This window comes from Gekko japonicus, unplaced genomic scaffold, assembly GCF_001447785.1.
Source record: "Gekko japonicus isolate JY-2015 unplaced genomic scaffold, Gekko_japonicus_V1.1 scaffold3536, whole genome shotgun sequence".
NCBI classification, from domain to species: domain Eukaryota; kingdom Metazoa; phylum Chordata; class Lepidosauria; order Squamata; family Gekkonidae; genus Gekko; species Gekko japonicus.
Window position 1 is genome coordinate 114,694 of NW_015164767.1, and position 13,172 is coordinate 127,865.

General features: G+C 45.0%; 1 protein-coding gene across 1 annotated transcript in view; it reads right to left on the minus strand.

Moving 5' to 3' along the window:
• Positions 1-13,172, minus strand: part of LOC107109143 (cytochrome P450 2J2-like) — a 53,529-nt gene that overhangs the window by 20,463 nt on the left and 19,894 nt on the right. Inside the window, exons 4-5 of the mRNA XM_015409717.1 lie at positions 12,212-12,374; positions 10,333-10,482 (exon numbers count right to left, since the gene is read on the minus strand). Coding sequence (XP_015265203.1) covers positions 10,333-10,482; positions 12,212-12,374 — 313 coding nt within the window. The remainder of the gene's footprint in view (positions 1-10,332; positions 10,483-12,211; positions 12,375-13,172) is intronic.

Consider the following 13,172-nt stretch of genomic DNA (forward strand, 5'->3'; position numbering starts at 1 on the left):
AGAGCGGTTTGTCTTTCAGAAAACATTTTAAAATGCATCAAGGCACTTCCCAGAAATACAACATAGAGAAATATCTCCTCACACCCAATCACAGCATGTTTTAATAAAGGTCATTCTGAGATGTCATCTAGGGTTCCACTTCTTCCTTAAGACCTTGGGGGTTGCCATGTCCCCTCATCAATCTGGGAGGGGGATTTGGAAGGGTGTTCTGGGGATGGGCGGGGATGTCATGGTGACATCACCTAGAAGGGACATCATTGTGCTGGGGCCATCGCACAGGGGACACTCTGGTTTTGGGACAAACTCTATGGTAAAATTGGGCATAAACCATAGAGTTTTGCCCCAGAACCAGAGAGTCCCCTACTGGCCAGCTGTTCCACAGCAGGGAGAAACCCCCGAAACTGGGGGTCCCCCACCAGGTGCTGGGGACTGACAACCCTATTCAGAAATCAGAAATCATTCATCAGTATGAATAGATTTTTGCACTCTTGAGGCATGCTTCCAGTGAAGATCGTTTCAGAGGGAAGCCATGTTGGTCTGCAGTAGAAGAGCTAGATTCGAGTACAGTAGCACCTCAGAGACCAACAAGATGCTGATGACGGGAGCCTTGATTCTTGAAAGGTCATGCCCTGAAGATCTGGATGGCCTCCAAGGCGCTAGTGGTCTGGACTCTACGCTTCCAGTGAAATTGTGTACAGACTTGGGCCACATCCATTCAACTGTATTTTCTCGCAGGTTGTTTCCAGATGGTGTCTGTTTCCACAGCTATTTTTGTATCCTAAGTTTAAACCAGAAATGAGGGGGTATTAAAGTAAAGGTAAAGGTTCCCTTGCTCGAAAGCCAGTCGAGTCCGACTCTAGGGTTGCGGTGCTCATCTCCGTTTCCAAGCCGAAGAGCCAGTGCTGTCCGAAGATGTCTCCGTGGTCATGTGGCCGGCATGACTAAACACCAAGGTGCACGGAATGCTGTTCCCTTCCCACCGAAGTGGTACCTATTTATCTATTTGCAATGTCTTGCTTTCGAACTGCTAGGTTAGCAGGAGCTGGAACTAGAGATGGGAGCTCACTCCATCATGTGGCACCCAGGTCTCGAACTGCTGAACTATTGACCTTCCACAGCCTGCAGTTCAGCGTCTTAGTATTAGGCTATTATAGGGGTATTAGGCTTGGCATAATTACTAATATCCTGATACTATGTCAGGAGTCTGTTATGGGCAATTTGGAGGGGGGTTTAAGAAGATTGGGGTCTGGTAGACATTGGCCTCCTTCTGGCCCGTTCTACAGCCACCGATTTCAGTAGCCAGTAGACCTGGATTTAAGAAACCAGGCCTACTGCCATGTTTTCAGTGGAGGGTAGACCTGGTGTATGGACTGTGGACTCCAGGTCGCATGCCTTTGAAAACAGGAGCAGTGGACCTGAGGTCCGGACACCAGTTCTACCACCCACTGAAAATAGAGACGCTTACATTTTATTTTTATTTATTTATTTATTTATTTATTTGGTCTGGCAGTTGGCTCCCTTCCTCGATCATGACATACTTATGGTATGGAAAAGAGAAGATTGACAAGCTCTTTAAACATCATTATATAAGAAGAATGTTATTTGATACATGGGACCTCTTTGGATAGTTCCGGCTGAGGTTATTAAGCCACATTCAAATGCTAAGGGCCATGATTGGATACAATATAAAGATATTTTGAAAATTGAGGGGAGTACGGTGGAAATTAAGGAGAAGGGAGAATTAAGCTATGATTATGATTGGTTGCAGTATTGGCAGATACATGATCTCTATAAGTCTGATAAAAGGGAATATGGTTTCAGGAAGGAATCTAATGAAATTGAATTTGTGTGGTTGCAAAAAGGTAATAAGGTGATATCTAAAATATATAAAGTATTTTTAAAGTGGTATGCAGAGGATGAAACAGTAAAAGAACAAATGATTAAGTGGGCAATTAATATGAATAAAGAAATATCTATGTCATTTTGGGAGTATTTATGGAAAAATTCAATGAAAATTTAACATGTAATAATATAAAATAGAATTGTTATAAAATGATGTATAAATGGTATATGACACCTAAAAAGATTGCGCTTATGAATGTTAATATGTCAAACAAATGTTGGAAATGTAAGAAAAAGGAAGGGTCTTTCTACCACATGTGGTGGACTTGCGAAAGAGCTAAAGATTTTTGGATAGAGATACACGCTGAGATGCAGAAAATCATGAAATGTACTTTTAAGAAAGAACCAGAGGTTTTACTTCTGGGGCTTCAAATGGAAGAAGTTAATGCATCTAAGAGAACTTTGATGTGGTATCTAATTACGACGGCTAGAATGACATACGCTCAAGCTTGGAAACAAGAAAAGGTACCAATGATTTGGGAATGGATAAAGAAGTTACTTTTTATGGTAGAGATGGACAAACTTACAAGGAAATTGAATAACAAGAATCCCGAAGAATTTTTTTGCGGACTGGTTGGATTTTAAAGAATATTTAGAGAAAGATTGGGATGTGAAGAATAATTTGTTTTCTTTAGAGAATTATTAAGAATAGAGTATATAAACTCTGAGATAGAGAAAAGTAAAAAATGTATGTATTGAACTATAGGTTACCGGTATGGGGGGGAGAGCTCTATCTCCTTGGTGATATAACTTAACAACGGGGTCCTGCCTGTGTTTACTCTCAAGCAAGTGCTGGTGACTGGCTGCCAAGGAAGTCTGTGTAGGATCACAGCCTCGGCCAGCATGGCTTTTGTCCTTTTAATTCTACTCTGGTCCCAGTTTTCTTTCCTTTTTATGCCACTGTGGTCACAGTTTTCTGCCATTTTGCTCCCCCCCCTTTTCTCCCAGTCGAACTCCTTACCCTCCACCTGCTGGACCGTCCATCCCTTCCACTGTGGTCCCAGTTTTCTGGCCTTTCGCTCTGCTCCCTCCCTTTCTCCCAGTCATCCTCTTTACTCACCACCCACAGGAGCATCTGTGCTGTCGGCTCCCACCATATTGAGGCTGAGACATCGGCTACTGCTTCTGCGGGTGGGACTGAGCCAATGCAGCCAGCCAACGCAGCCAGGGGGTTGGCAGACCTTCTGAGTGACAGATCAGGCAGCCAACTGATTTGGGAGTACATGAAACATTGCCACTCAAAAACAGAATTATACATAAAAAGAGATATTATATTGTCATATTATACTGTTTTATACTCTTGTGTATGATGCCCTGAGCTGGCTTGGCCAGGAGGGCAGGGAAAAATCAAATAAATAATAAAAAATAATAAATAACAGAGAAAACGTCCTAATTGCATGCCGTGGCTGGTTGGCTAAGACTGAGTAAGCTGAAGCTAAACCCAGTGAAGACGGAGGTCCTGTGCCTGAGTCAGGGAAGTTCAGGGTTGGGGCTCCCACTCCCGGACTTCAATGGGGCACCACTGGTGCCTGCGTTGGTGGTTAGGAGCTTGGGAGTGCTTCTGGAACCCTCCTTGGCAATGGAGGCCCAGGTAGCAGCCACTTCTAATTCAGCCTTTTACCATCTGCGGCTGGTCTGGCAGTTGGCTCCCTTCCTCGATCATGACAACCTAGCTACAGTGATCCACGCGATGGTCACCTCGAGGCTAGACTATTGTAATGCTCTCTACATGGGGCTGCCCTTGTCGCAAATCCAGAGGCTGCAGCTAGTGCACAATGCTGCGGCCAGGCTACTGATGTGTCTCCCTAGATGGGAGCACATCCGGCCAGAGCTGAAGGCACTTCACTGGCTGCCAATAGCATTCTGAAGTCGCTTCAAGGTGCTTGTACTTACCTTTAAAGCCCTATATGGCCAGGGTCCGACATACCTGAGGGATCGCCTTTCCCCGTATATACCTCAGAGAGCACTATGGTCGGGGCGCAACACCGACTGGTTATTCCAGGCCCCAGGGAGACCAGGCTCGTGGCTACCAGAGCCAGGGCCTTTACAGTGGTGGCTCCTTACTGGTGGAATGAGCTCCTGGAGGAGATCAGGGCCCTGCAAGATCTTGTGCCGTTCTGCAGGGCCTGCAAGATGGAGCTCTTCCACCAGGCTTTTCATTAGGAGCCACCCACCACTATCATCAACGGTGATGATATCTGTGGCATAGGCTGGCCACAGTTGAGATTACTCCTTGAAGAACTGGAGACTGCTGAGTGGAGTGCTTTGAGCCCTGCATTATATGGCATGCCATCTTGCCTTAATAACTACTGTGTGCACTTGAATTTGAAAACTGTTGTTTGTTTACATGGTTTTAAATGTTTTAAATATTTTAAATGTTTATATGAATCTTGGCATGTTGGGCCAAGCAATGTGAGCCACCCTGAGTCCGCTTGCAGGGAAGGCGGGCTATAAATGTAATCAAATAAATAAATAAATAATTCAGCCCCAAATGTCTCTTAAGGAGATCCATGTTAGCCTCTCAGGCCTAAACCACCCACCGCCTACCACAATGTGCCTCTTATCTGGAACCGAGGAATAGAGACTGGGAAGCTTGGCTGCACTTGTGGACAGACTCTCTGCCTACCCAGACCAGGTGGATTCACTGCAGAAGGTGGCATGGCCCTCCTAGACACCGCAAACATTTAAATATTAGCCACCAGATTTTCATACGCCACATCCAGCATTCAGTCTGTGCCATCTCGCTTGGCCCACCCTCCTGCCCTGCTGTCAGTACAGGCTGTGGCTGGACAGGTAGGAATTTGGAGGGGCAGGTAGGAATTTTTCACTCCTTCCCAAATTGGCCTGGATAGGGCATGTTTTTGCTTACCTTGTACTGTGGCTGTGGTTGCAAAATTGGCTTGGGTGTGGCCGTGTTTAAATGGGTTCGCCACTTTAGTTGGGAGGGTTTCACTGTAATACAGATGGCGGCACAGTGAGAACCTGCTGATAACCTGTCGGGGGGCATAGGGGTCTTGTGAGTACAGTCCTTGGGCCCTGCGGGGAAAGCAGAGTGCCTACGGAATTGTCCAGGATTCCCCTCCCCTTGAGCCTTGAGGCTCGTGGTTTGGAGTTCCTGGGTTATTATCCACTTGCCGAGTGGACTGGACATAAGCCACATTCTGTTGGCTACCGCCCGGTAGGGAAAAGGACGCTCGAACTGCAGCTACTGTGAGCCGCAGCAAAGTTGAGACGGCGCGGTGGGATCTCACGAATCCCCCGAGCCATGGCGCCGTTGCTCCCCGGCACGATCAGATGCCGGGGAGAAAGCGACGGTGGGGAGGGGAGCCTGGCGAACTGCGCATGCTCACACATGCGCAGTTCGGCCAGGAGCCGAGGATGCGCCGGCGCAAGGACGCGCCGGTGATCCCACGGCCAGCGTTGCTGCAGCCCTTCGAAAAGAACCACCTCGGTAGGTGGTTCTTTTTTGGTGCGGAGCAGTGCTGGAAGGGCCGGATCAGGGACGGAGATGGTACGCTTCCCAGATGTTGCGGTGGGATCGTGCCCGTTTGCTCCGCCCCCGTTCCATCCCGCTCCCGGCTCAAAAGGCCTGGTATGGACAGGACCTCGGTCTCTTTATTCTGGCTTGGGGGGCAAATGCTCCATCACCACATCGATACTGACTCCATTACCTCATAGCCCCATTGTTAATTTCTTCCACCTTCTTAAGACTCAATGAATTATGATTCTATGTATTTGTGCTTTTATGTCTCTATTCTTTAACAATTTTGGGAGGGTTTTTCAACCCTATGTGTGTTAGATCAAACCAGGGGACTGACCACAATAAACCTAGGGGTTTGCAGAGGCTGAAGCAGGCTATAACATGCAATTATCAGTGCTCCTTGCACAGAAAGATTTTTAGAAAGATAGCTTGTGCCCCACAGCCACAGTTGCAATAAGCTCTTCTGTCAGCTGGGCAAGACCTATTCTGGTCATTGTGTAACCCATGCAGTTTTGTAGCTGTTAACAGCATACAGGGATCAGGCACGCCTACTTTTGCCATAGGTGGTGTGGCAATGAACTCCCTTTCCCCCTTCTATACTTAGTTAATGAGCATGCTCAGTGCTTGTAGCCTTCCCTAAAGGAGGCTGGGTATTCCCAGCAGCCAGCAGTTCAGCCTGGCCCAGAAAGAGGCAACATCTTGGGGAGAGACCTATATAGACTTTGCTGTGTTAAGGCCTGCCTTGGATTATTGCAGGTAAATGCTGTTAACCAATGTAATGATTAGAGATTCTTTCAAACAAAGGTGAAGTTACATCTTGGGGAGTTATTAAATGTTGGTTTGGGACTATTAAGATTCTTAATAGTAATTTCATATGATTGTGAAAATATGTAATTTTATAGTTATTGAGCCTTTTAAAACTGTTGCAATACATCTTCCTTAGCATTCTGTTTGTTAATGCGACAAGCAGTTCAGCCTGGCCCAGAAAGAGGCAACATCTTGGGGAGAGGCCTATATAGACTTTGCTGTGTTAAGGCCTGCCTTGAATTATTGCAGGTAAATCCTGGAGTCAACTGAGAAGAGCTGCAGCATCCCAAGTACAGCCTGGAAACCTCATATGCTGTTCCAGTATCTGTGAGCTTACAACATATGGACCTACAATATATGTATTATTTATGTGCTTAGTATTTTTTCTGTTCTGTGCATCCTTGTGGATGGTGAAGATATCTGTACTCAGTAATATCCTGAAGATTCATTGCTATGAAGTAATAGCAACCAACCAGAAGTGAATGAGGATTTATATGAAAACCTCCATGCTTTGTTTACATAAAGAGTTTATTTTAAATGTTAAAGTGCATTGGTTGTATTGCCTCTTTTATGTCTGTGTTTAAGTACATGTGTAGTAACAGCAGTTACATATTCTTAATAACCATAGGCGGGAGTTCCGCTGTCAAAACCGACTGAACCTGCCCACTCTCCCTGCAGATATTAGGACCTTAGTGGGTTACAATTGCAGCCATTGCAAACACAGGGGGAAGTGCCCTGTCATCTGCATATCTCCTAAAGTCAGAACACACCAATAAATCCTTTATGCCTTTAGTTTTTCTGAAGTCGACTATAGGGGAATTGCCACACCCTGGAATATCTTCCACCAAATTCCATAACCTTTGTACAGTCCTTTTAATGGGCGTAGCCAAGGATGTATTTTGCAATGCCAAATTTATACTCTCATTATTTGCTTTCAACATGTTCAACTGCAAGCGTAATATATTTAATTTTATGTTCCTGTGAATTAATTTACGTCAGGCAGACATCAAGACCTATCAAGGTCTGTATCCTTGAAAATATTTCACGCATTAAAAATAATATTTCTGAGGCAGCTCCAACTGAACATTTCAATCAAAAGCAACACGAATGTGATGATTTTAGATATACTGTGCTCTTTGTGGCGGATAAAACTTGTAACATACAGCAAGTTCTCCTGCAGGATGAGGCCAGATGGATTCATAGGCTTAATTCTCTTATACCTAATGGGTTAAATGCTGAATTGGACCTTAGCTGTTTTTGTAAGGTTTTTTGCTTGTTTAATTTCTGTGCAGCATAATGTTTTCTTTGGTGAAAAATTATGTTGGTTTTCTATTGGTATTACCTCCTTTTGATAAGTCTGTTTTGAAAATGGGTGTAAGCAATGGTTTTCTTGCGTGTAAAATTACAGTTTTTCAAATGGTGTTCTTCTTAACTATTTTATCCCTGGAAAAATGGTTTTTTTCTTGTTAAATGGCTTGATTGTTGGGCTGGCAGCAATTACTGAGGTTTTTGAAATGTTAAAAGCTTGTAAAACCTTATATGGTTGTTCTCCTCAGGGCATTCTGCCTTTGCATATGGGTTTTGTCCCTTTAAGATGCAGGTCTGGCATACAGCTGGCTGGCAGTAATTACAGGCTTCAGAGATGTAAAAGTGAGTAGGAAGAGTGGAATTTATATCTGTCAGCTATGCTGCCATGGGGGTTGTGGAGGTCAGTTGAATACTAATTGCCACTGTATTCCTTCTGTGCTTCGTAGCTGCTGTAACGCTTATCTCTAAGTTGTACAGGTGGTGTGATGTCTAGCTTCCAGGGACCCGTGGGAGCGCGGTTGTTCCCAGCTTCAGCGCTAACGGCCTGAGCTCCTTCTCCCGCATGCGGGAGCATGACTTATTGGCCAGGGCAGTGGGAAGGGTGCATACGAATACCCTATATCCTATTATGCCCGATGGGCAGACGCCATTCTTAACAGTGCCTATGTTAATGCATCTATAGCTCTTCAATAAAGTATTCCCTTTCCTGAGAAGTATGTACTACGTTGTTGGCTGTAGGTTCTGACAACATCACACTAATGGATTTGATGAATGTGACTATGAGATATGACTAGAGTGTTTGCCAAATGGATTAATATTGTAAGTATATTATATAATAGCCGTATGTACAGCCTTGTGTTACTCTTTTGCTAATACTAATAATAGAATTTTATTTTTGTAACTAGATATAGGTATTTCAACACCACCCACTTTGATAAAGATATACACAAAACGAGACGTAATATGCATGGTTCGTTGGTGTTGATGGTGTTTGAATCGCTTCCAATAAACTGAATACTGAAAAAATAATTTACAAGTCTGTGAAGAACCCTTTTTTTGGCATTATACATCACGGTTGTTTGCTTCCTATCAACATACTTACTAGGCAGCAGAATGATGAGATCTGCAGCCAATTCGGCAATTTTTGTAGGAAAGTTTTTTTATGTAGTCCCCTTGTAAAATTACCCAGTGACACCTTGGTCTTGCCCCTCTTCTCCCTACCATTCCTTGCTCATTCCCAATAAGAAGACCATTGGTCAAAATCGTCGGATGCCACCTTGCCTAGACCTGGATGCAGGACCCTGCCTCCTGACATCACCAAGGTCCTGAGGGGGTACTTGTTGCCATGTTGCCAACTTATACAGCATCTATGAAGGTTATGGACTATGACTGTAAAGCTGGACTGTGCAAATAGTGTGACAGGGCAATGGACTGAACAGTAACCATGAGAGCGTGCCACCCTACTGGACTGTTGGCATGTGCCCAGGCAAGGGAAACCTTGTCCTGAAGCAATGTGCCTAACCAGATGTGGACCCATGGAAGACCCGATGCCTCTCACTCCTGCATCTCTGCTGCCCAGTGCCAGAAGCCAAGCCAGCCTCCCTGACCCTGCAAACACATGGAGCCAGCAGCAGTTCACCAAAAAGAGGCCTAGCTCTGCAAAGGAAAGCTGGACATTCCTTCCCAGATGCCATAGAAAGCTCTCTCCTCCATCAGGCAGGCACCTTCCCCCCCACCTCCGCATATTGACAGCCCCAGGTGAAGCACATATGCAATTTCAACCTCAGCAAAAGAACTTCTTCCATGATAGGGTTAGTGAGCAGGCACGTCTGCCAGACTCCCATCCTGATAACACAGCTAGGATTGTTAATACCAACTACCGGCAATGAAGCTGGGACATCACCATTCTTTTCTTTCTCTTGTCTTCCCCCATTCCCCTTAAGAGGTGTCACTATTAGTCAAACATTACTGCAATTGCCCAACGATTAATCCCATTCCCATGACCCATCAACATCAAGATTTTTCTAGTACTCCCTGGGGACTATGTGACAAAGGAAGCATCAGCTTCCAGTCATTTTAGGGTATAAAAGGAGAGCATCACCTCATTGAGCTCTCTCTCTCTCTTCTATCCTCCTAACCCTACCCTATTGTGCTGGTTCCATTCCTTGTGCAGTCTGGAGCCTCTCCATGTGTGTTGCTGGCTAACTCATGGTTTCCCCCCTCTAGTTATTTCCTTTTTGGCTGCAGAATCAACTCGCCATGTCAGACAGGCAACTTTTCACCCAACCAACGATAGTTCCTCCAAATCAAACATCTCTGTATAATTCTATCTAAGGTTCCTAGATCTGTATTGCTTGTCTGTGTGTCTGATTTTAATCTGTATGTGTGTGAGAATTATTAGTACAGAAATCACTGCATTTTAAGATCTAGTCTCAGCGTCTATTTCTGGGATCTGGATAAATTGGACTCCCGTATACATAGGTTATTGGTCCCATAGTTAATGTCTATTGCCAATTAATATTCATAATTCCCCACATTTATTATGAAATAAGGCAATTTGGCTAACAAGCACCATTCTTAAAACAAAAGTCTAAAGAGTCCATGAAGGAAAAGAAAAAAGAAAGGGAAAAATCTAAATTATGGAGGGCTGTAGTTAAGTGGTTTCAGTGCTTGCTCTGCTATCACTCCCCTGCTGACAGTGTTATATAGTCACATCTGTTTCTCACTGGCACCTAAAACGCCAGTGGCAGAACATTGCGGAAAATGGGGCTGGCGTGCCGGTGTTGGTAGACTACAGCAACCATTGACCAGCCTAATTTCCTGACAACGTATACCTTTTGCACGTGCAAAAGTCTCGACAAGCTGGTGGGCTTCCTCTTCTATTTGGTGCTCCACGCTTTTCTTCCCTAGTCCCAGCTTCCGCATGGTGGCTATTCCAAACTTCCTCTGCTCCTTCCACGTGTGGCCATTTGACAATCCAATACCTAAAGCCGTGAAAAATCAATTAGAAATTAGTACTCAACGTAATTACTGCTATAAAGTTTAGATTGTCAGCCTGGAAATCAACAAACTGAATGCTTCTACATGCAGGCCCATAGCCAGGATTTTGTGGATTCTGGGGCAATTTTTTTTCTGGTGGGGCTGAAGTTCTCAGTGCAGAAAGAAAAGTCATTTAGCCAATAGAAAGCTGTTACGAGAAAAGATCTCTAAATTGCAAGCTTTCAACTACTTTAGATGATAGTTCTCAGCTGCTGCGAGTTAATCACTTCTGCCAGCCTAAGCAATTATTCTGATAACAAATCGGCAGGTGGGGGTGACGACTTCTATAGTCAAGAAAGCTGAAACCTAGGCAGAAAAACTTTTTTAAAGGAGACCAGTTTCTTGATGCAGAGTTAGAAGGGATCCTAGAGGTCACCCACTCCAACCTTTTTGCTCAGTCCAACCCCCTTGCTCAGTTGCTCTGCTTAAAGGAGCACATAGCTTTAAAAAGGTTTTAAAATGACTGAAAAAAAGTATTTACAGGATAAATTATTGTGAGGCAGTGACTTTAAGAAAAGGAGCAGAGGCCCCCCCAAAGTCCTACCATAGTACAGGTCTGTCTATATGGCTATGAGGCAGAAAGCTACCCCTTCTGTATAAATCATACAGCTGCAATGCAGATGTAGAACCAGTCCTTATCTGGTTCAGTGATATGTGGCTGATATTGGCCAGCTATGTTTACTATGTTTCAATGGAGCAACGGTGGCTCAAGTGGTTAAGATGCTGAACTTCAGGCTGTGGAAGGTCGGTAGTTCAGCAGTTCAAGACCCGAGTGTGCCGCATGATGGAGTGAGCTCCCGTCTCTAGTTCCAGCTCCTGCCAACCTAGCAGTTCGAAAGCAAGAAATTGCAAGTAGATAAATAGGTACCAGTTCGGTGGGAAGGTAACAGCGTTCCGTGCGCCTTGGTGTTTAGTCATGCCAGCCACATGACCACGGAAACGTCTTTCAATCGGACTCAGGTCCAGTGGAGCCTGAGTGGTGGGTGTTGCCTTCTGACACACTTCTGGTGATGTCAGGGGGTGTGGCATATGCAAATAAGTTATGCTAATGAGTTATGCTAATGAGCTCCTGCACCTCTTTTTCTACGAAATGACCCCTGTCTTTAGGTATTTCCCAACCTAGAACTGACAGCCCTGCTTCTGATTCAGTTTCTTGTTACCTATTACTTTTGCTTCTCATCAATCTTTAGCAATTCTAAGAGCTTCTCGCTGCATTATAAAGGCCAGTGAGCCACAAGTGGCTGCCTGAAGGAAGAACAGGTTGTGAGCAAACACCCCCCCCCCTTGGTAAATAAGGTCTTCTCAAGGTCCACCAGTTAAAGGGGGGAATCTGTAGGGTGCTACATACCAAGATTTTGTCCCTGAAACAAAGGAATTGGACAGCTTCCTCTCAAGTTCCCCCCAGATCCCCTTCAGATTACAGCAGCCTGAGGCCTCCTTTATAGACTATCAAGTTGATGTAGAAAACAGTAACAACCACTTATATGTCAGTGTCAAATGGCTAAACTGGTAAATGTAGAGCAAATCAGTTCCCAGTTTTCACCAGACTGATAATTCTGGAAGTGACTGCAAGATTCATGTATTTGCTTTGCTCTCTCTTGTTCCTTGTACTTGCAAGGGAGGGCAAAGGTCATCTTTCACTAAATCCATTATTGACTCTTCCCAACAACTTACCCCGTTCCTTTCCTATAGCTTTCATCACCGGGGTCACTGGCCGATCAGCAAACTCTTCTGAATGGTTTATCAGCCCTTCTTTCACCGCTTCATATCCAGTCAGGAAAACTATAGGTTTGGTTCCCAGCCACAGCATGTAAATGTTTCCATATTGTTTGGCCAGCTGCCATTTGCATCGAAAGAGACAAGAGAGAATTTTAAATTAATTCAGCTGATTTTGTTTGACTGTACCATGTGTAGCTCACAGTTCTTTACCTCTTCAGCTCCTGGCCACGTGACGCGCTCTTCTATGCCCATTTCCTTTCTCTCGGATTCCTCCCTTTCCCCGCGTTGTTGTCTCTGCTTCCTTTCCTGGGGGGCATCCTCAGCATCTCTTTATAGGTTTCTCTTCCCTGTCAACCCTCCCAGCTGTCGAAGGCACTTTCTGTAACCATATTTTGCATCTTTTCCTGAGCGCATCACATTCTTCCACTTTGCACTCCCTCCCATTTTAACTTCCGGCAGCCCCGTAGCTAGGACATTCTTTGGGAGGAGGCCTCAGGGGGGCCTGCCAGCTAATTAAATGAAAGTACAGTGCAGGTGGTAAGTTTGGGGGCAGCCCAGGAGGGAGGGGGCCCAGAAGAAACACTAGGGGGCCGGGCCCCATGTTAGCTACGGGCCGGACTTCCGGTTTGTGTTGGGGCTTTTTCTTGTTTCTGCATTTGTTTTACAGGAATCTGCATCCAGACCACTTTCAGCACACTGTTGCCCCACAGCTACCAAAACTCTTTTTGCAGCGATTCTTTGTCCTCATCTGCTTTTGAATTGCTAATCCTCTCTAAAGTAGAATTGTTTCTGTGGGTGTATAAGTGCTGCCCGCTGCCCTGTGTCTGCCTCTCTCACTTTAGGTTGATGCTCTCCCCCTGTCCTGTTTTCTTTCCCTGCTTTTCCGAAGGCAAAAGAGGACGTGTCCTCCTGTTCA